Source organism: Aythya ferina, assembly GCF_964211825.1.
Source record: "Aythya ferina genome assembly, chromosome: Z".
Taxonomy (NCBI): domain Eukaryota; kingdom Metazoa; phylum Chordata; class Aves; order Anseriformes; family Anatidae; genus Aythya; species Aythya ferina.
The window spans coordinates 73,887,489-73,911,028 of record NC_140299.1 but is presented as its reverse complement, the minus strand read 5'-3'; the positions used below and the strand labels follow the sequence as shown (position 1 = coordinate 73,911,028).

The window sequence follows — 23,540 nt, the reverse complement described above, 5'->3', positions numbered from 1 at the left end:
TCAAAGAAAAAAAAAAAAAAAAAAAGGGCTATTGCCTGTGTCTGCCTGAACTGTAATCTAACCAGTCAGCTGTCTGTTCATTTTCCCCATAAAGGAAAACAGGGTCAGAACTGGGATGACAGATCAAAATGTCTAGGGGCATGTCTTCTGGTTCTGACGAATGCACTAGGTATCGTTGCTAACGTTAAGGTAAGGAAATCGGTTGTGGCATTCCCAACACAATGCTGCCAGGCACCGGGCTCAACCCCTCTCCTGCTGAAAATGCCCAACATACAGGGCCGAGTCCGCACGCTTGGCTGTGGACCTCACCAATCCTTTCTGTAAAGAGCACTGCCAAGGAAATGGGAAATATGGCAAAACCTGGCATCTCCAATGCTGCCCATAGAATTTCTGACATGCCCAGAGGTCAGATTTGGCTGTTCCCAACCAGAACAGATCCAGTTCTCTAGTTACACAATGGCCCAGGCCAGGAAAAGCCGGCCCAGCGTTTGTGGGGCAGTGGAACACAGGTCAGGAAGGACAGGATGGAAAAGGTGCCCCAGCCATATTACCTGAGCAGCTATTATTATCACAGCTGTATTATCTTTTTATGGGTGTTAGAGGATGGCCATTTGTCTAGAAACAAGCAATTGCTTAGTCATTTCTAGTCTAATTTGTCAAGCAGAACAAAATTATGCTTTTTATGTTTTTGGCTCTTAGGCCTGCAATTTTCTCACTTGGCAGTAAATTCATTTGTCCTACCTACAACATCCTTAAAAATTACACTTAATGGATGATACATACGCTCTTCACAGAGACGACCCATCCAGCCATCCGGACACGAGCAGGCATTTGGTCGCTCACAGACCCCACCATTCTGACACGGGAACCGACAGACAGCTGAAAACAGAACAATTTCATGACCACCTCAAGAAGGTTAATTAGAAAATCAATAATTCAGAATCTTAGACAGATTTTTGCAGTTGTAAGTTTTCACGTAGGACAAACAAACACAGTAAAGTTCAGAAGTTTAACTTGTTTTTGATTTCAAGGGCGACATCGTTTCCTAGCTGTGTGCATGTGACTAGGTACGGTGAGCAAGAGTACGGAGGGAAGCATACAATACATAATACTTTCCTCTTTATTTACCATTAAAACAACCTAAAAATGTCCTTGAACAATGACAAGAATGAAAAATAATGTTTTTAGGATGGTCTGGTAAATTATCTGGACAACGCTTCAAGGCTAACACTGTGCTTTACTTGTTTTTTCTCCCCCCACAAAAACTATTACCCACTTTTTTCCTCCTCTTGATAAAATCAAGCTTTCTTCTAACCTTGGTATGAAGCACCAAGATAATGCTGTCTGGCATAACACAGGGTTTGTCAAAAGCGAGATAAAACACTGCGGTTGCACATGGAATTTTTATTGCAGTATCATCCAGAGTAATGAGGAGTGCCCTACACTGGGTGCAACAGTGGCACAGCAAAGTGTTTACCTGTGGAGCCAAAAGTATGATTATAAGCCTTATTCAGCATTCATGCTGACTGTTGCTCCACGGCTCACATACCTGCTAATAAATACTTGATCACACAAGGGATGAATTTGAAGCGGGCTCTAACACACCACCTCAATAAGTTGCCTGAACTCAACAGGCTTTGGACTCTATCATCATCTTTTGTACAACATTGTGCTGTGTCTTGGCTAGTATTTCCAGGAAAACCAGGACTACTTTAAAAAACTGGGTGGCAAGCTAAGTACAAACATATTAAAGATCATTGGAGCAAGTACAATCCCTCTCATGTTGATGTACATGCCATATACATAAGATCAAAAAATGTGGCTTCTAGATGGTACTACAGAACAAATAAGTAATCAGACAAACTTCTAATTAGTGGTAGTTATGAACACAGAGTAACCTCAGGAAACTCAGTCTGAACTGTTAATTGCATCCTATCTTTAATTAGTTACTAGCTGAGCAAAATAATGTGTTTAGGCTTTGAAAATATTTCAGATCTTTTTCAATGTTAGTATTAACTACAAGCAGTGGTTTAGCACACTGGTTCAGACCTGACTTCCACACTGGAAAGAATGCAAATCTTGCACTGACAGAGCAGAGCTTGAGTCACTCTTGCAACTAAACCATGCCAAGCTGCAAGTTACAGCTTGGAGTCCATTGAAAGCCTTAGCTGAAGCTTTAGCTTTCTTAAAAACTCAAGAACTTTCCCATCAAATGTCATCTGGTAACGAGATTGGGAAGAGACCTTATGCCCTGACAGGTTCACAGAAGTTGCAGTATTTTCAGAGGTATTTGGAATGATCTTTGTTGTAAAGATATCTAAGAATATACAGACAGCTCATCTCTAGGTGTTGACTGAAGTGGAGTAGTGCGCCAAACAGATTTCTTCCGTGCAATGAAAAATTATGAAAGTTGAATCAAAAAGCATTTGAAGTTTTGAAGGCGTCTGTGATCCAGAACACTGAAAAGATATTCAATGAAAGTATAATGGGATGGTAAGTAAAGGTCTGGTATATAAATTAAAAGCCAAGTTAAATTCAAGGCTGCCCCCTACGTGGTTTCTGGAATTTATTCTCTCTCACACTGTTGATGGAGAAGATGTGGACATTTCATGAGTTACAGAAGTTGCTTTGGATTCAGGATCTCAATCCGAGGTATGCTTCTATTGGATTTCTGCCAAGGACCCCTCGTTGTGAAACTCTGAATTAGTAAGTACCATGCCTAGGTGTGCTTATACACCAGTTTACACAGAGAGAGGCTCTATGTGTCTGTAGCTGTAGGGATTATTATTCACTCAGCAGACAAAAGTAGAGAAAAGCTTGGAGTGAGAAGTTAAGCTTGGATCTCATTCTCTTTTTCTGCTTCTGTGAAAGCAAGCAGGAGAAGTGCAATCCTGATCTACTAGAGAGAAAACAGCAATCATTAACTGTAGGTTCTGGTAGCACAACTCACATCCATAGTATCAATCTTAATCTTTGAGATTCCACCCTTTATAAATCCATGCTGATAGTTATTTCCAAGCATTGCACTGCTGCAAGACAAATTTGGGTAAGAAGAGGTAAAAAAAAAAAAAAAAAAAAAAGATTTCTGTTCTGCCAAAAAGCTTTTCTGTGAACAGTTTCCTGATGCCTCTGATGCCCCTCAGAATGCTCGCCTGCTAGCTGGGTACCAACTTTTTGGTTAGCTGCACCATGCCAGAAGATCTCTCCCAGCCAACAAGATGCAGGCAGAAAGCAAATTCCTGACACAGATTTTAGAGCATTTCAGAGAGGAGAGAGAGGAGTTAGTTCGACAAGCTGTGTGAATCTGTGAAGGCTGATGAGTCCCACAGGTGTTTACATTTGTCAGATCCAGCCTAATACTTCTCACCCCTGAAACTCAGATCAGAATCTGGCCTGCAATAGCCAAGTGCAGCTGTGGTTACAGCTCTCCCACAGAAGCCAACAGAGTCTGCTTTTTAATTACAATATTTACGTTAACTAACCTGTTCAACCGGGTCAGTATGTTTCAAGCAGGCTTAGGACATACTAATAATCAGCTCACAGAGCCAAAGAGAAGAAATGCAGGATGAATCATTGCAAAGAGTGCTTTCATGTTGCTTCTGATGTGCACCACAAAGGCTTGGGTCCTGTAGGCCCTTTTGTTAGGCAAATCCTCCAAATGAATTATAAAGCAGTTCTGAAAGATTATTTTGAAATGTGTCATGAAAACACATCAGTCCCCTCAGAAGCATCTTTGGTGCTTTTTAGTTTCCCTTTTAGGTGAAAGGGGGGAGGGGGGAATTGTTATTTTTCTCCCTTAATATACCACAAGACAGGTTTTTCCACTTCGTTTACTTGCACTACCCTGATCATCTGTCCACCTCATCACTTTGCATTTCAAAATAATTAATCCCAACACTTATTCCTTTGAATTGTCCCATTAATTCAGTGGTATTGGAAACAGGATGTTTGACAGTTTTTTTGCATATCATCCCTTTCGGTTTGTTAGCCAACGATGTCAAGAATCTCTTTTAGCAGAAGACTACAGCCCTTGGCATAAGGTAACTAAATTCTGTGTAACTAAAAACTAGTAAATAAGACATAAAACTGATGATATTAAGGAGGCAGATGAAGAATGCACAGTGTTATAGTCTGGAGATAACATAAAAAAGATAAATTGCTAATAAATACCTAGCTCAGATAGAGTAGCTATTGTGCAGAGATCCCTTGAATTCTGTAGCCACCACAGTTTAGAAAGAAATAGTAAAGTACTTAGTAAGCTTTTCAGAAAGGACTTGATTGTTTGTGAGGGTTAGTTTCCAAAAGGACTTTTGGATAACTCCAGGCATCTGAAATAACTCAGGTGCTTTTACCATAAATCTCTTCTACTTGGCTGCTCAACAGCCTACACTTTGGGGCAATGCCAAACCATGAGCACATTACTAGGAAAAAGATGGTTTTCAGAAGCAGCTTCTCTATTCCTGTAATGCTCAGGAGTTACAATTCCACTTCAGAAGGCAATGTGCCTTCTCAAAACAACCTGCCAATCTGTGATTTTTTAGGCAAGGAAATTTTAGCTATTGCATTTGGCATTTTAACAGAGTGCCTGCTTTCACACAGGAGGGCAACTCAAATTATCTGGGTCTTGACATTCATGTTTTGTTGGCAGAATTCAACAACAAAAAAACACTACCAAAGGGACCCTGGTTACTCAGGCTAAGCACTGTATAGAAACCTCCAGCACCAAGGGGTTTCTGATCCAAACAGAAAGATGGCGATGGAGGAAGGAAGTATTTCTGCTTCAATTTTAGACATGGGATGCTGAGACACTTGCAAGAGCAGAGGCAGACCTGACAACTTCGATTGCGACTCTGATGTTCCCAGATCAATGTTCTGGCACCTCTTCTCTTCTGCAGGAATTCTCGAGCTTTGGGAATGTGACTTCTAATGCTCATGTTTCTGAACAGAACACCTCAGGCTCAGTTCATATTGTAATGGCTGTAACACTATCTGAGGTAAGATTTCAGGCTGCAGCTAACTCACACAGCTACATAGTGAGCCGGCAGCAGGAGGGCTAGTCAAGTTCCTGGTGGGGAAATGGCAGATGTCAAGGTCTCCTCCATAACAACTGTGTGACCTTCGGACACTTTTGCTATGCCTTACCCTTTGTTTTCAGTTAGGGCTCGAATATTCTTATCTCTGTTTTTAACTGTATAGTTTGTCTATGTTCTGTGTTGGTTTCCCCCATTTTCTGCTTAAATTGATACTTTATATGAATCTTCAGTGTGAAAGAGTTAATTCTGTAATTTATAGAAGTCAAGGATGGAAAGGGAAGGCACCCATTTGATCTCCTACTTGTCTTTTATGCAGTGCTTGAAAAAATGACCAGGAGTGCTTTATTTGAAACAGCCTAGCATGTCAACAAGATGACTGGTTAGTTCTGTATCCTTCTTACAAAAGATGTGGCAAAGAGAATCTAAAGTGTGGGATACAACACTGTAGGAAGAGAAACCATAGGGTTAGCAAGGACTAGAGAGAAAAATTCAGGAAGTCCTCTTTTTAACCCGGAAATAAAAAGTGACACCCTGCACTTAAAATGCCTGGGGCGAAATCACAGCTGCATTGAAACCAGCAAGAATTTGGCTTTTGTTTCTGCTGCAGCTAGGATGACACCTCCATGCTTATGGCTAGTTAAGAAATACTTTACTTCAAAAAACTACTTACCTTTGCAGGTAGGTGGTGTTGTCCATGTTCCATTTTCTAGGCAAATGCTTCGCAGGGGCCCCTCCAGCATGTAGCCACTGTAGCAGGAATAGGTGATCACGTCTCCATACTGATAGAAGCTACCATGGATGAGAGCATTCTCTATGTGAGCTGGGGGCCCGCAAGATATCTCTAAACAAAAGAAATCACCCAGAGGCTGGTAAGCTACAATGCCTGCATGACATGTTTTCCAACTCCGTGCTTTGCCCACAGGACTCAGGAGATGCTAAGACACCTCTGATGAAAATGCAGGGCTTCTCCACAGTGCAGGTACCCACAGGGTGAAACTGTATGTACTCCCACGTGCGTGCCAGCAAGCATGGAGAAGACCAAAGCATGGAGAAGACCAGCAACAGCAATTTTAAGTAATGCAACAATGACTATATCTACCAGACAGCGCAGAAACTTTCAGATGGTCCTAGGAAATACATGAGACTGGGTTTGCAGGGGGAAGTGATGCAACTAATCAATACCGCTTCTAAGAAGCCAAAAAGCCTGAAAAATGACTTCATGCCTTGTATCAGTGTCAATGAATACAATGAAGGAACACCTCTCCCTACAGCCCTTGTCTCAACATAATCTCACTGGAATCATTCCGGGTATGCAATAATCAAGCCCAGCTGCATTGCTTGCAAAAGGTAAATGGAAAAGAAAATTACAGCAGAACCTAAAGGCCAGTAGCATGAGTGCATCTAGGGCATCAATTTGTAGACATATTCTGGATCTTCTTCCTGAAATAACTCTCTTAGAAAGAAGATATAGCTCTTTTATACAGCTTTTAAGAGCCAGGGTCTCTAGAAGCAACCCAGCTCTCCATAGGACAATTGTAGATAAAAACTCTGTTCTTTATCACAGATTCACAGAATCATCTAGGTTGGAAGAGACCTCCAAGATTACCGAGTCCAACCTCTGACCCAACGCTAACAGTCCTCCACTAAACCATATCCCTAAGCTCTACATCTAAACGTCTTTTAAAGACTTCCAGGGATGGTGACTCCACCACTTCCCTGGGCAGCCCATTCCAATATCTAACAACCCTTTCGGTAAAGAAGTTCTTCCTAACATCCAACCTAAACCTCACCTGGCACAACTTTAGCCCATTCCCCCTTGTCCTGTCACCAGGCACATGGGAGAACAGGCCAACCCCCACCTCGCTACAGCCTCCTTTACCTGTAGAGAGCGATAAGGTTGCCCCTGAGCCTCCTTTTCTCCAGGCTGAAAAAGCCCAGCTCCCTCAGCCGCTCCTCGTAGGACTTGTTCTCCAGGCCCCTCACCAGCTTCGTCGCCCTTCTCTGCACCCGCTCAAGCACCTCCATGTCCTTCTTGTAGTGAGGGGCCCAAAACTGAACACAGTACTCGAGGTGCGGCCTCACCAGAGCCGAGTACAGGGGGACAATCACCTCCCTAGCCCTGCTGGTCACACTGTTTCTGATACAAGCCAGGATGCTGTTGGCCTTCTTGGCCACCTGAGCACACTGCTGGCTCATATTCAGCCGACTACCAACCAATATTCCCAGGTCCTTCTCTGCCAGGCAGCTAGAGAGCTCTGCCAATACGTCTGTGCTGTTACCCTCCTGTGTGACACAGACGTGCCACCAGCCCTACAGAGGCAGACCGTGTCCTGGCAGAACCCCAACACCTGTACTTACTTTCGCACTTAGCCGTTGTTGGAGTCCAAGTCTCATCAGCATTGCAGGTGATCACAGCCTGCCCTTTCAGCTGGTAGCCTTCCCTGCACCTGATGGAGACATTCTGCCCAACATAAAAATCCACCTCGGAGAGAAGGGCGTTCTCTGGGATTATGAAAGGCACAGGGCAAGGGTTTGCTGTTCAAAGAAAAGGTGCGAGGGAAGAGGAAGGAAAAAGAGAGGAAAGGAAGGAAGAAAGAGAGAACTTTATTTCTGCAAATTTCAAAATCAGATCATATGAAGAGCAATAGAAATGGATGCTACTCACAAGTCCTATTTGTAATTTAATAAAAAGTTACGAGATTTGAGTTATAAAATAATGTTAAAAGATTTGATTCTCTGCTGTCACATGACTTTCTACATACTCTGTTGAAGTCAGTGGAAGATATACTAAGGACTTAAGTGGGGAGTATCATATGTTACAATCACACCATTCTCTCCTGTCCTTCCTGGTTATCATAGCCTTTATATAAAAAAGTGAGACCTACTCCACTTTTAAAAAGAGTCAAACTTATTCCACTCCTTGTTCTGAGGGCCTGGATCAATAGAAAACAGCATAAAATCCAGGTGTTTGCATAGAGACATTAGAGTTCTGAATTTCTCTGATAACCTTATTTATTACTGCCTGCAAGCTTGCTGAGGTCTTATTGCATGGTTTACTGCTCTCACCATGAATGTGGAAAAGGCTGGACCTTACCTGCAGCAGATTAATGCCACATTCCTCAAACTAAAATCCTCTGAGTCCTTTGTTGTACAAAAGCTAAAATGTCTCAATTACTACCTTGAGACAAGAGTAGATCTTAGAAGTAGTTACAAACAGATACAGCAACAATGATGGCTACTGTGGCTGTGCATGCACGGTATACACGTGTATAACATGCTGTTTCACAGAATCACAGGATAATTTATATAGACATTTAGTCCAACCTTCTTTTCAAAGCAGGACCAACTAAGTCAGGCTGCTCTAGGCCTTGTACAGCTGACATCTGAGTATGTCTGAGGATGGACATTTCTCATCCTCTGCAGGAACCCTGTTCCAGAATTTGACTTCTATCATAGTGAAAAGTTTCCTCAAACACTTAATTGGACCTTCCTTTGTTGCAGCTTGGGTCCACTCCTTCACACCCTACCACTGTGCCCCTCTGAAAGGAGTCTGTTTCTTTTTTATTTACACCCTGCCAGTAGTCATTTGCAGACAACGATAAGGTCAGTCCTTGCCTTCTCTTCCAAAGGCTGAACAAATGCCTTTCTCTCACCTGCTCCTCATATATCAAATGGCTGAATCCAATTGACTCCATTTAATGTCAGCTTTCCAACTAAAGGGAGTTATGCAGAACACAGCTTGTTATTTTACTGTCAGAAAAATACACTCAGACAAGATAATGCTTTAACATCTCTCAGCAACTGCTTCCTTTGTTCCTTTGTAAAAACAGGATGCACACCAATGTATCTCCTAATGCGGGTCAAACCAATTTTTTAAACTATGAGTGACAAATTCTGCTCATGGCCACTCCAGAAGAAAATTACAGTGCATCTCCACAAATATCTGCAGAAGTTGCTCTCAATTACTGTCGGCTTAAATGAAGAGCAACCTAGCCTTTAATGCTTAAAAGTTGAGACCTCTTTTTCATTACAAAGCAAACACACACGTTTACAGAGAGGCAAGGGATTGCTCCATCTTCCATCCCTTGTGCACTCTGCTGCAGGTTCTCCTTCCAAGCTGTATCCTCTCTTGCAGAAATATGCTATAGTACTGCCAACTGTATTGTTTTCATAAATCGCCTTCCCATTCAGCAAGGAAAGTGGAACTTTGCATCTGGTCTCTGCAAAGGAAGAGCTCTCATTAACTCAGCTTGATATCAGACCTGGACTTCCAACAGTTCCTGAGTTACTCACACAGTATGTTTAAAGTAGGAGCCACAGACTAATAAACCATGAAGAGCATTGAGGGACAGTTCAGTAGCCCCAGTAAGGCACCACAGTCAAGTCAGGGAAGGAGCTCCTCCCAGTGATAGAGAAAAGCCACAGCCACACGTTTATCAGGTCAGCAACATTGGGCAGAGAGAGGGAAGGACACATTTATGGCCTCGTACTGGGGTTATGTAGGGCAGAACATGGAGATGGTTCCTTCTCACTGCTAAGAGAGACCTCAGAAACTTGCAGCCCTTTGCAACCTCCTTTTTTGACAGACAAGAAATACCAGATGAGATGCAGGATGGGTTTGATGGAAGGTGCCGACACTTAAATTTCTAATTGCTCCCCTCAAGATTCTCTGCTGTGTTTCTGAAGCCAGCAGGCAGACAGCCCAAGGAAGTGAGATGAGCAAAAAATGGACAAATGTACTTCTGAAAGGAAAGGAATAGCGTGAAGCCCAGACTTTGCCTTTTCATAGCTAAAAGGCCAGGAAAGGAGAACACTCATACTTAATGATACTGGAATTTACTATGCTTCTATACACTTTATACGTTGAACAGAGTCATCCAACAACAGTGGCTATCTGGTCATGTTTGGGACCTTAACTTTTTGTTCCATTTTTATGTTGACAGCCTTGCTTCCACCAACTCTGTATGACACTCTGTATGACACAGACAGTTCTTGTTCGACACTTACTCTGCTTGGCATAAGCTACAGGACCTACCGAGGGAGCATCTGAAAGCACTAAAGTGCAAAATGGTACATCGTTCACTCACAGCATTTATTCAAGTGAGGAGAGTGGAGATAAAGGCAGAGCTGCTGATATTGTCCTTGAGACAATCCTGTTGCTGGGTTTGGGGCCCAAAATTCAGAGGAAGAATATCAAAGTAGCAACTGACTTCAGAAGGCTGCTGGGAGAAATTTCATGTCCTCACAGTCCATCAACTTTAGTTAATGGTTCGATTTTCTCAGATGATAAGCAGTGTCATCTCTCACTAAGATTGTAAAACTGCAGATGAAGACCTAAAGAAAGATGATGTCTAAACCTCCTTATGGTTTGGTAATAGGCACTGTTCCTTTTGAGATGTTTCATTTATCATGCACAATTTTTAACACACATTACAGAATTGCTTCCAGAAAGCAGCTTACTCCCTGGATTATGTGATATACATGCACGTGGGGGGAGGTACTGCTTATCCCAGATCAGAATGTGCCAGGCCACGACACCAAATGTTTACCTTCACACGATGGTAAAGGTTTACTCCAGCTCCCATTGGTAAGACATGTGATATTCTGGGGTCCAACAAGGTGATACCCAGCGCTGCACACAAAGGTTACGTTGCTTCTGTACGTGCTTCCTGTAGAAATGGCCTCTGCTTTTTCTACTGAAGGATGCAGCCCACAAGTAATTCCTATAAGAGAAGAAAAAATTTTGGTTTTATACAAACAACAAAGCCCATTCTGTCTGGCTGGCATACACTGTCTGCAGTTCTACTCACAGACTGAATTAAAGGAAAGATGGGAAGAAAGAATCTGTGAAGTACTACATGAGAAAGGTTATGTAATGCTTTGCTTGCCCTCTCTCCTGGGGTTCAGGCTGCAGACACCTGAGAGAGACCCTGCCCTGGTGTATCTAACAGTGTTGTAAGTGATCAGTGATCCAGCGACCCAGAATATTTCTTCTGACTAACCCAGAGGATGCATCTCCAGACTTCTCTGCTCCCTGTACAGTGAAAGATGATCTCAGGATGTCCCCAAGAAAAATGACAGAAGTTAAGGAAGATCTTGTCCCCTGTCCTGTCCTTATGGCACAGACCATGCAAATTGGTCAAAGCTAAGAGAAAGGAATACAGGCAGTAGGACTATGACATCACCATGAAAAGATGGAAAATAATTTATTGGTAGAAATTGCAAAATTTGAGGATTTTATTTATAACTTGTATGAAATAAGTCATAGATCCTGCTCCTGCAATTAATCACCTTCTGCTTCACAGGACCAAGATTTGATCCTAAGGAGCAGAGTCTTGATCTCCAGACATACCAGGGACCAACACATATTAGCCTTGACATTACAGAGACAAATCACCTCAGTGCATGGTGTTCAAGGCCCTGCAACCCACAGTGCAAAGCAAATGAAATAGAGCAGGCCGCACTCCTCTAGTAACCTGAGCACAGCTCTATGGTTGTTCATTTTCTCATGTCAAGAGGAGCTCCCTTCAGATGGGAGAGGAGCTGCTGGTGAGAACCTCTCAGCTGGCTTTTCTGCTGGCTCCTCCTGTTACACCCCCAAATGGAGCAGGAGATCAGGTGGAAGACAGCAAAAGTACGATGCCAGTTAGTTTCCTGACCCTCCTGGGAAACTGCCACCGTGTCGCTGTGCTTGCTACTTACTCCTGCATAAAGGAACAGAGGGGCTCCACTTTTTGTCAACGTGGCAAATCCTTTGGCTTGGTCCCTGTAGTTCAAAACCAGGGTCGCAGCTGTAAAAAACCTCACTGCCAAACAAGAACTCCTCTCCCTGAACAGATCCATTTTCTATCTCCTCTGGGGGCCCACATGATACCACTGTAACATAGGAAATATACTCCAGACCCAGTGCATACAGCCTGTCCTGCTCCTAGCTCCTCCACGATTTTTACCCTGACAAACAGGGAAAGAACACTGTGTTTATATGGGCATTCCCAGCTTTTTTGCTCCTGAGTAGCAGAACAGCAGCAGAATAATATTTGGTGCTCTCAGATACTGCTCAAAGACAAAATCCATTGTGACTTTATTGGCAGGAGGCCTTGAAGCCAACAGCTGAACTCCATGTAAGTATTTCTGTTGACAGCTTCTGTTTTGGCACTGCAGGCAGAGGGAATCAGACATCGCACAGAGCTGAAGTACCTTTGAAAATGAGCATCCATAGAGCTACAGTTCAGGATGTTGAGTATCCACAGCTCTGGGCAAGTGTGGTTCTTAGGTTCTTAGCAAAGGTTCTTAGCAACCTGAGAAACCATGGCCTCAAATGGCAGCATTGTTTAAATTTCGGATATTACTCTTCCAAGATGGACAATAATCTGTTAAAGTAATATGACCGTAATCTCTTGTATCAATAACCTGATACAAGACAACAGCTCTTCAGGTTGTCATTGCTACTCTTTTTTTGTGTAGTGTCAGAGAAACTCTGCTGTTTCTCTGAACCCCCTGTATCTCATCTTATTTAACTACGCAGTTAATAGAAAATGTTTAAACTTCTTAACATCATTAACAATTTCCATTAAACTTATCTAAAGATGCAGAAAGCTAAAACAACAGAAGGAATGTGTCAAAAGCTCCTCTAAGCATGCAGCCCTATGTCTGAAGTAAAGTATACGTAAATGGAAGGACTGAACAACAACCCCTTTGCTACCTGTTTGCCCAGCTTTCTTAGAGGTACAGGGGCACAGCAGTGGAAAGTTGTAGTGATTTCCTTAACACAGGTACCTGTGCACACCAGCAATTCTGCACGTCTCCCAATGTGCTATCAGTGGTACTTACTGACAATTTTTAGACATATGAAGACAGTATGAGTTATAAATTGGGCAAAATGACCACAAGTGTCTTCAGGCTAAAAGTACCCTCGACCAAATTCATCAAGTGACAAACTCAGATGGAACATACTTCTGCATGCTGGCACTGTGCCACTCCAAAGCTTGTCTTCTTGGCAGGTCCGTTCCGTATCACCCTACAAAACAAGAGACATTGCTCAAAGAACAGCTTCACTTAGCAATCCTTTTTTTTTCCCAACAGCTCTGGTATACAGCAAGGCCAGCATGTCTTCCCAAAGGGTACATATACCCACATAAAGACAGAATTAAATGCTTGTAGCCCAAGCTGATGAGGAGAGTTTAGGCTAGAACTCCTTCCTGCAAACTGCAGGGTACTGTTTACAAACCAAATGCTAGTGGGTCAGTCAGTTTCCTTGTCCTTCTCCCTGGAGTATCACTGTTTTTGTCAGTTTTGCCATTCTTGTTCCCAGAAATTGTCATGATAGCATGTTTTCTCCTTCCAGTACTCACTTAATGAAAATCTAACTTGCGTTCTTTTCACCAGGCATTACAGCCAATGTATTTTCTTTCTGGAGAAAAAACACAGGACCTCTAACAAGAGGGAAACACACTGACACTAGGTGGCGAAGCTGGCCTACAAAGCACACAGATCGATCTTTTTCACTATACAAAAGCACTGGTTTATTACCACCAAAAATACAGCAATTCTACATATCTGTCCTCTCTGTCTCTGTTTCTGTCTGGAAATTAGATTTATTGTTACCCGTGAATTCTCTAAACTCTTCTTTTTATATATACTGAGAGACCAAGTGAATGCAATCCTGTCTGGGTGTATGAAGTTTGTATTTATTATCAGTCACCACTGCACGAAGGAAGCACGATACTGCATTTTGTTTGGTACTCATGAAGTGCAGAGTTAAGAGACAGCACCTGTCATTGCTACCTCATACATCTGGACAGGATTGTCCCACATCCTGCCATCACCTGGGGATGGTGAAGGCCATGCTGTACCTCAGCAATGAATTTTCATTTCTGAACTCACTGTGATTTTGAAAATGAGGCTGCTATGAATTGGCTAGCATGAGTCCCAATAACTGGGTATCAGTAGCGCTCCAGAGCTCATCAAGGAACAATAGCCCAATGCTCATAGTAGAAACAATAGACAGGAAAGGACTTTGTTCACATCTACACCAGGGAATAAAGCTGCCATTAAACAAACTGCAATATCTTTGTTTTATCAAAGAAGACAAAACACTTCCACATCATCTAGCAATATCACAGAACTGAGGGCAGTGCCATTTATCAGGAGCTTTGAGTTTTGAAGGCAGAATGCAGAAGACATAGAGCTTGGAATATTATGGGACTGGAAAAGGGAAGAAGATGATCTAACTGAGAACAGAGAGCGAGCTCAAGAGAGCACATGTGAGAAATTTACTCTTCCATGATTTATGGTCACAAGTATGTATAATTATGCACAGAAAAAAAGCTGTACTTTGAGGATTGAAATAAACTTCAGCTATAAAAAACAACAACACTGAAAGGTATTTGCTGAATACGTGCCTTTAAAGAGGATGCTTATATTTGCTTCAGTTGTACTGTTAACTAATTCAGGTAATACCTCAGACATACCATGAGCATTCTATAGACAACAACAAAAGCAGATATTGAACTTCTATAGCAGCTAAGGAAATATATCAATATGGAGCAGGCATAATACATTCTCACAGACATTATGTCAGAACAGGGAAGAACGGACAACTAAAGCTCTGAAGTGCTAGAGATTGAGCTTGCTTACTTGTAATTCATAGCCAGGATCGCATTTATAAAGAACCACGTCTTTATAATTGAATTTGGTGCCAACCACAAATCCGTGCTCTGGAGATTCTGGGGTCCCACATGACACAGGAACACAGATGTCATCAGAAAACACTGGCACCCAAACACCACTCTCCTGAAAAATAAGCGGGATAAAAAGTGTGAATGCATCAGTCCATATGCTAAATTTGTATCTAAATGAAAAAGTTAGGAAAATTGTAGCAGAAACATCCAATAGCTGTGGGCATACTGATGTAGTTAATGTAATACTATCTGTGAAATCTTTAAAGAAACTCAGTAATATAAGTAGACGTCAACAAAAACTGGAGCTCAGCTATGAAAGGAATGCCCAGCATTGAAAGACAGAAGGAACAAAATATAAAAGGGGAAATAGAAACCTGAAAAGCAAGTTCACTTATACAAGGTCATCTAATAGTTCAGGAACCCATCAGGAGTGGAATGAAACTGCAGGTGCTCAGTTCCATGTTTTCTGTACTTTGCTCTTGGCTGAAAGTCTCATACTATGACTAAGTGCTTCAGCTGCCTGCCCAGGTCCTAAAGAAGGTCTAATACCTGAACAGACAAGCATCAAACACAATTGCTCTTACTTCAACAAATCTTTGTAAGAGCGAAGAGGAGAACCTTTGCTTACAAAAAGTACTAATCCAGTAAAAATGATTCATGATTTACTCTCCTAAATGTGACAAAAGGAATGCTTTTCTGAAGGACAGTATTAGTTATTGACAGAAGAAGTTATTAATTTCCAGTTCTGAAAGTCTATTATGTGTTTACTGGTGAACAAGAAGGCATATATATTATATTTTGCAGGACATGCTTTGCATTTTTTTTGTTGTGTGCAATAAAGAGCCAAAAGCTAATGAGTGTAAGAGGATGACTCTTCAATTCAACAGAGCCTGCAAAATAAAACAGTGCAGATAATACTATACCTTGCATGTAGATGTGCTCGCTCCCACCAGAGTATAGCCTTCTACACATGACAAAGTGATGTTTGCATTCACAGTGAAGTTGTCCCCAAGTACTATTACATGGGTGATGTTTCCTGGGAATGGACACTTTCTGGGGCAACAGGAAATACTTTGAGGAGACCACTGTCCATCTTCCTGACAAGTGCATACATCCACCTCTGTCACCATTGTGTAACCTTCCAGGCATCTGCAACAGAGTATTAACACCTGAGCACAGGGAAACAGCTAAGGACAAACTGATCCACAAGTTACAAAGACATTTTTCAACATTATTTGTTCGTAAGCACACCTGGTGACTTTTCTTTTATTTCAAAGGAACCTTTCAAGAAGCATGCCTTGACTGAGTTTATTCTGTTGCAAGAGTTGGAAGTTTCAGACTTCATCTCCAGCTGCTTCATGTTGCTGAAGCACCACTGATGAAAGTGAGTTGGTAGCTTTAGTGCTTAGACAATACCAAATGCCTTGGTGCAGTCCCTGCCATTCCCTTTGTGAGGAGGGCTTTTGGTTAAGTAAACTGTGAGTGCCAAATGCTACTGCAGCTTCTTGATTCCCGATTGCTGGATATCCCATTTGCAGCCAACAATTCTAAAGACAATCTCATTTTCTTCCAAGAGTAAACCAAGCCTTAGGCTGACCACAGATTGCTTGCTTAGAAGTTTCAGGCTGATTTACTCTGTGCCATGCAGTGCTTCACCAAGATCAACTCAGCTGGCTTGCAGGGTCTGGCCAGCAGTGGGTTTAGTTGTAGGTTGGCAGACCCCCTTCATCTTGTTAAAGATGAACAGCAATGTCTGATTCTGTTAAACCCATCCACATGCAATCTCACAGTTCTGCCCCCTACTGTTTATTGTTTTTACGGCCCAAAATCTCCCCTTCTGCCAAGGAAGTCCTCACCTTGGAGAAAAGGATCTGCAGTGTGCACCCTCCAAGAAACCAGCAGAAACCCATTTTTCTTGTTTATGACAAAGGAGTAACTGCATCAACAGCACCTGTCGACAGTGCAATGCTGCAGTACAGAAAATGGGACTTCAGGAGACCAGCCCTTCTGTGTTACATTTGGTAGCTGAAGCAGGAAGGAGAGGTAAATGGCATGCCAAAAGGGATAAAAAAAATAAAAATGCCCTACAGAGCAGAGTGTCAGAGGTGGAGAGGAGGAAAGCAAAGAAGAAAAGGAAACTAAGGTGGTGGAGGAGTGCGGCCCAACATGCTGAAATACCTTGCTGGAGTTTTATCAGTGGTCCAAATAAAATTTTTTATGGGCATGGGAATGTGGGCTTTGTCTCTCTACGCATATGATAAGGCATAACTTTTCTTCCAGGTCTTCTAAAAAGGGTGTATAAACTTCCCATCTTCATTGCTTACGAGACTCTACAGAAACAGAATGGCAGCAGTGTTCCTACCTGTACTGGACCTTGCTCCCATAGGTATGAGTGTTCCCGAGAACCTCTGCGTTGGGGACAGAAGGTGGTGGGCCACAGCTTAGCAGCTCACAGCTTGGGTATGGCTTCTTCCAGACACCTGTCTCCACACAAGTCAGCTCTGGGCTCCCCCGCATGACAAAACCTGTCAAGCAGGTGTATACGATGGTGTTCTCATCTGCAGAGCTGCTCCCATTGATAAACGTGTTGGGGATGATGGGTGGGGAGCCGCAGGAAATCTGCCCACACCGAGGAAACCCAGAGCTCCACCTGCCAGCTGCCTCACAGGTGATTTCGGAAGGCCCTAGCAGTTTAAAGCCCTCCAGGCATTGAAACTGGGCGCTTTTCCCACAGCTGAAATCTTCACCAAGGACAACCCCGTTCTGGATCTGTGGTGCAGGACACTCACAGGGGAGGCAGGATGGAAGGCTTCCACTCCAGGAACCATTGGACAAACATTGCCGTGAAGGATTACCATGCAGCTCATAGCCAGGAAAGCACACATACTGGGCAAATTCCCCGTAGGTGAAGTCTGAGCCGTTCAGAAAGCCGTGGGAGATGTCTTCAGGAGGCCCACAGATGACTGGCTCACAGCGTGGAGCTTCTGAATCCCAGGTACCATCACTCTGACAGGTAAGCGTGGATGCTCCTTGCAGTTTATATCCCTCGTTGCAGTGATACTGCACTTCCTTCCTAAAGCCAAAATCTGAGCCAATAATTCTCCCATTGGCAAGAGGCAGAGGCACGGGACAGGTCACAGCTTTGCAAACTGGAGCAATTCCACTCCAGCTCCCATTTGCAAGGCAGACTCTACTCCTGTCCCCATCTAACAGGAAACCTTCATTGCAGCTATACTCGGTGTGCCTCTGGAATGTGTACTCCTCCCCAGACACTTGACCGTTCTCCAAAACTGGCGGTGGGCTGCAGGAAATGGGGATGCAAATCGGTTCACTGCCATCCCATTTCTGGTTCTCTTGGCACCTCCTCTCTGTGGGGCCATTTAACTGGTAGCCAGGATCACACTCATAGTAGACAACGCTCCCATATGTGTAGTTTTCCCCCCTTATGCTCCCGTTCATCAGCTGGGCGGGTGAGCTGCATGTTACTGCTTTGCAGTACGGAGCACTGCTGCTCCACTGCCGATTTGGCAAGCACAGCCGCGTGTCCGAGCCAACAAGTGTAAACCCTGGCTTACAGGTGTACCGCACCACGCTACCCAGCGTGTTCTCCGTGAAATATAAAACTCCATTCTCCGGAGGTGACGGCATTGTGCACTCTATGGAAACACAGGAGGGGGCAGTGCCATTCCAGACCCCATCTTCTTGGCAAGCTAGAATGGGGTTTCCCAAGAGCTCATAGCCAGAGTAACACGAGTATAAAATGATAGTTCCAAACAAGAAAGTGGTCAGCTGCATTGCACCGTTCTCCTTTGAAGAGCTTTTGAAGTCCTTCATATGGCCAGCCAGCAGCATGTGTGAAAGGGAGGGACTCTCTGTAACGCCCTCCTGGTCTGAGCGTCTTTCCCCGTGCCTCACCTGCACGTACTCCCCAAAATCAATGTGAGGAGGTAGGCCACAGTCGGTGGGGAGGCAAGATGGAGTGGAGCTAGACCAGCCTGATTCTTCACACGTCTGCATGGCGAGGCCAGAGAGCTGGAAGCCAGGCACGCAGCTGTAAATGACCATGGCCCCGTAGCTGTAATCTGCACCCTCCACAAAGCCATTCTCGATAGGCTGAGGGGGCTGGCAATTTATGGCTTTGCAGGAGGGAACATCTGTGCTCCACTCTCCTGTCTCCAGGCAGCTCAGCGTTTCCTCCCCTTGGAGCTGGAAGCCTCTGTCACAGGAATACCTAACAGTCTGCCCATAGTGGAAGTTCGTGAATGAGTATTTGCCATTGAGGATCTTCTTAGGCCTTGGGCATTCAATGGGTTTGCAAGCTGGCCTTCCTCCAAGCCACTGCCCATCTTCTCCACAGAGGATAGTTGTGTTCCCCATCAGTTCAAAGCCCGGTTTACAAGTATAGAGAGCTGTGCTGAGGAAGGTGAGGCCCTGCACATCAACAATGCCATTTTGAATTTCTTCTGGCTGGGGGCACTCCACAGGAATACATTCTGGCAAAGGCAAGCTCCACGAGCCATCAGCCTGGCATCTGATAGTAGATTCACCCTTCAGTAAAAACCCATCCACACAGATGTACTTCACAGTGCTACCAAAAAGAAGGGATGAAGTCAAGGGGTCGCTGAAGGGGATGTATGGAGGTGCAGGACACTGTACGACCTTGCAGAAGGGAAAGGAATCATTCCACTGTTGAGAGGGCAAGCATTTCAGCACAGGGGAACCATGCAAAACATAACCCTCTTTGCAGGAGAACTGCACGACACCAACTTGGTTAGTCACCTCCCTCAAGACTAGCTGGTTTTCTGCCAAGGGTGGTTCTGGACATTTTGTTGGCACACACTTCGGGCTTTGCTTTTTGTTCCATTTCCCAGACTTCTGACATGTCCAAGACACATCTCCAATCAGCTCGTAGCCTTCATCACAGAAAAACTCGACTTTGGAGCCCAAATCAAAGGTTTCTCCTTTGGAGTAGCCATGCTGGATGGGTGGTGGCTTTCCACAGCTGAGGGGAACGCAGCGAGGAGGTGATTCACTGTACCACTGCCGATTGGCTTGGCAGATAAAGAGCGAGCTCCCAACCAGGTGGTAGCCAGACTTGCACTGATAATTGGCCTGGTTCTCAAAGAAGCGCCCAGTTGTTTCCTGTAAAACAGATGAGACACAGACATATCTGAAATGAAGATGCATGACTGGCACACAGGGAGAACGATAGCATTACTTTTGTTTTCTCACTCTAGGTTATAGCTGGATCCCAGGCAGCGGTCAAGGCTGTCTGCAAAGAAACAAGCGTAAGTAACAGGCACAGCACATCTTGCCTCAAATACTGCACTCTGTTGTCAGGGAATCTGACCACAACATCAAAAGAAAAGAGAAAATTCAAGGCTTAAAAGGCAAATCTAGAAAGTATTTCCTCCTGCTTTCTCCCTCCCTGACCTGTAAGGTTAAAAGTTATGAAGACAGGAAGACAGAAAATAAACATATTGGGAGAAGCTGCCAGGAAACTATTACCCTCTTGCCGCTCAGGTTCCTTAGTTTACAGGTGTATTCAAGGCTGGAGCCTTCAGGTGTACTACTGCTAGGAGGCTTTTATAAGTGCCACGTGTGCAGTTGGAGGGTCCTGAGCAGTCAGCTGAGAAGCTCCTCGAAGTTGCAGGATGAGCTCTGCAACTGGTTACTTAACACAGATTGAGTAGTTTTACAGCTTTGGGCTGCCACAAGGAGATCTTTAATTTTAGGCATTGTTGCAATGCAATTTGACAGAAAAAAGGACAAGTTCTGACCTCAGTAAATAAATGTTCTTGCATCCAAAGCAGAGAAATTATCCCAAAGTGATGTACCTATTTCAAATTTGAATATTTTTCACAGCAGTAAAAAGAGCAAGGCCTGTGAACTGGCAATAGTACTTCATACATCTCCAGATGGCTCTTGGAAAGCCACCCAAGAAGGGAACAAGTGAAGAGTGAGGTATCAAGGAAATCAATTGATTGTAATACTATGCCCTGAGTTTCCTAACTGAAAACCCATTTTACGAGAGGAAATACCATAGAAGTGTCTGTGTTTTTTAAACATGATTCTTCTACAAATCCACCCATTTTTCCCTCTGCTTATTTGTTCCATCCAGTCACATCTTTCCACAACTTTAACAGCAAAGCAAAATAGAAGAAGAAAAAAAATACAACACAGTATCAATTATGAAGACATTCACTGTGCTATGCTACCAGGCAGATGAGAGAACTCATTTTATACCTTAATAAAGCCATTCTCAAGCTGGGGTGGTTCTCCACAGGACACTGGGTGGCATGTGGGCAAATTGCCACTCCAGTTGCCGGTGGCCTCACAGGTCCGCTTCTTCTCCCCCTTGATGTAAAAGCCCTTGTTGCAGCTGTAAGCCACCACTGCTCCAAAGCTGTAGTTGGCCCCACTGGCATAGCCATTGGCAATGTGGGGAGGTTCTCCACAGCGAACTGGGATGCACTGGATGCTCAATGGAGAAGGGTTCCAGAGACCCCCTCGAAGGCACTCAATTTTGGCTGAAGTGTTCAGGACGAAGCCTTCCATGCACTTGAAGCTCACGATGGAGCCCGCTGCGAACCTGGCTTTGCTGACAGACTCCAGGATGCTGTATGAGACAGTGGACGGCTTTTCACAGAAATCAGCTATGCAGTGGGGCATCGTCTTGCCCTCGGGAGGCACCCACTTCCCTTCTGCGTTGCAAAGCAGCTGAGAGTTATCGGCCAGGCTGTAGCCGTCTGAGCAGAAGTAATAAGCGGTATCACCAAAGAGGCGGTGGGCTCTCTGCGGCGATGCATTTTCCACATGGGGTGGTTCATCACAGGATACTGCCAGGCACTGCTGGTGGTTCACGCTCCACTCACCACTGGCTAAGCACTCTATGGTTGCAGGGCCATCTAACGTGTAACTGTGGATAAGGAAACCACACAGGGAGTCAAAAAAGCAAGCACTGTCAAATGTACAGTTTCCTGATGCCCCTGCAGAACAAGTTTGCTAGCACCCTAGAAGATAAACAAATAGGATTCTTTACAACAGCGATTTCAGACATAAAATCCCAAAGCCAACGTGTCCACAGGTGAGGTATGGAGAATCTCACAAGGGAGAACTCAGAAGGCCTTGAGCATAATGCTCTTCTCTGGTCTGTCCATCTGATTACCATTTCTGAACTTCCCTTTTGATTTCGCTATTACAACAAACCTAGTATTGTGCTGCGATAGTCTGTCCAACTCTCAAAGAACCTATCCCACTCAGAAAGTATTCCCCTCTAGCAGAACTGACGGGAGGAGGAAGAGATGAAAAGCCCGTAAAAGTCTTTTGGATTCCTGTTGTCAGCTGTATTGATCTATTTTCACACTTGCAAACAATAAGAAGCTCCTCGGTGAGAATCCTAGAAATGCTGTTGCCAATAATGCACATAGCAATTTTGTAACAACTTCCTAAAAAAACACTGTAGAAACTGATATAAAAGCAAATATTTTTAGTCCTGATTTAAAAAACATATAATATTTTACAATGAAGTTCCACTGTGTGATTACTCTAAATGCAGTTACATTTCTTTACTCTGTCTCTGGGATGCAGTGACAGGCATCATTCCCTGCTGCTTATCAACTAATTTAAATTCCTGCAGATTGAACATGCAATTTGTTATTTTTGACCATCTTTTGTTCAGTTTTAAATTTTCTGTAGTGTCTCTTACCAAAAGCAAAGAAACAATATCTATTCCAAAGGTCCCAGTAACTCCAGCTTCAGGCTGGGAACTGGTTGTTCAGACTTTGACAGCAACTTCTGTAAAAGTGTTTTGTCTTGTCTGTAGGATACGTTTTCAGAGCCTTGTGACTGGATTCCAGAGAAATTATGTGTCAATCCTTAATATTATCCACTCTATCGATTGTCACACAGACAGCAGTGACCCTCTTTAAATGTTGATATCCTATCCTATTTAAAATACTTGCACAGGAAAAAGAAACAGCTTTTTGAATCTTAATACGGTCAAGAAAACAGACTAAGGAGGATTTATTTCAATGATGTTTCAAATAATATTGCAAAACTAGTTTACAAGAAAAAAATGCTGTTGTCTAATCTATCTTTTTCATCAAGAAGCACAAAATCCTCCAGTCACTTACAGCCTGACCTTGCAAAAGCTTTTCCTATGTACTCTGGCTTTTGGACAGAACAGTTTCAAGAAATTCAATGCAACTGCTTACAGGCTGTAAAGATACACGTGCAAAGGTTCTTCCAGGATCAGAGGCCAGCGTTACACTCATGCTAGACCATCAAAGGGGAGCCATATCTTTGATAAAATTGGGTCTGGACTAGTCCAAGAGACTGATCTATCATGCCCTCTGACTCCTCTCCATTCTTCTTTTCTAGGGAGTATTCAGCTGATGTGGAGCTGACCACCTTAGGAAATACCTTGGTGTCCCATACTAACCTGCCAGCCCCCAAAACGTCTCCTTCACGTTTAATTTCCAGACAGTCAAGACAGGAGAAGTGAAAATGAATTCATGAGCAGTTACGAAGTCATGAGGAAACAGAGCACACAGCTTTGCCAGTAAGCCTGGGTGGACTGCACCAGTTTTACTTGTCCCATGTATTAATCCAGTAGCAAGAATATACATACCCTTCCTTACATGTGTAAGAGACCGTGCTTCCGAACGTAAAGTTATTTCCATTTATGATCGCATCTTTGATGGCAGGAGGGGACCCACAAGAGACAATGCTGCAAGCTGGCGGTGTGCTGTTCCAGTTCCCTGAAGATGCACAGACAAGTACAGAGGGTCCCTGAAGGCTGAGACACAAAGATCATTATTAAGAC

General features: G+C 43.6%; 1 protein-coding gene across 2 annotated transcripts in view; it reads right to left on the bottom strand.

The window, feature by feature from the left end:
- SVEP1 (sushi, von Willebrand factor type A, EGF and pentraxin domain containing 1) overlaps positions 1-23,540 on the bottom strand; it is a 124,122-nt gene that overhangs the window by 8,647 nt on the left and 91,935 nt on the right. The window contains exons 36-46 of one of the 2 annotated variants that reach the window (XM_084503922.1): positions 23,346-23,513; positions 20,960-21,632; positions 17,076-19,855; positions 15,637-15,862; positions 14,670-14,825; positions 12,987-13,050; positions 10,583-10,756; positions 9,080-9,253; positions 7,392-7,568; positions 5,704-5,874; positions 784-879 (exon numbers count right to left, since the gene is read on the bottom strand). In XM_084503922.1, coding sequence (XP_084360048.1) covers positions 784-879; positions 5,704-5,874; positions 7,392-7,568; positions 9,080-9,253; positions 10,583-10,756; positions 12,987-13,050; positions 14,670-14,825; positions 15,637-15,862; positions 17,076-19,855; positions 20,960-21,632; positions 23,346-23,513 — 4,859 coding nt within the window. The remainder of the gene's footprint in view (positions 1-783; positions 880-5,703; positions 5,875-7,391; positions 7,569-9,079; positions 9,254-10,582; positions 10,757-12,986; positions 13,051-14,669; positions 14,826-15,636; positions 15,863-17,075; positions 19,856-20,959; positions 21,633-23,345; positions 23,514-23,540) is intronic. The other variant, XM_084503923.1, reaches the window with a different exon arrangement.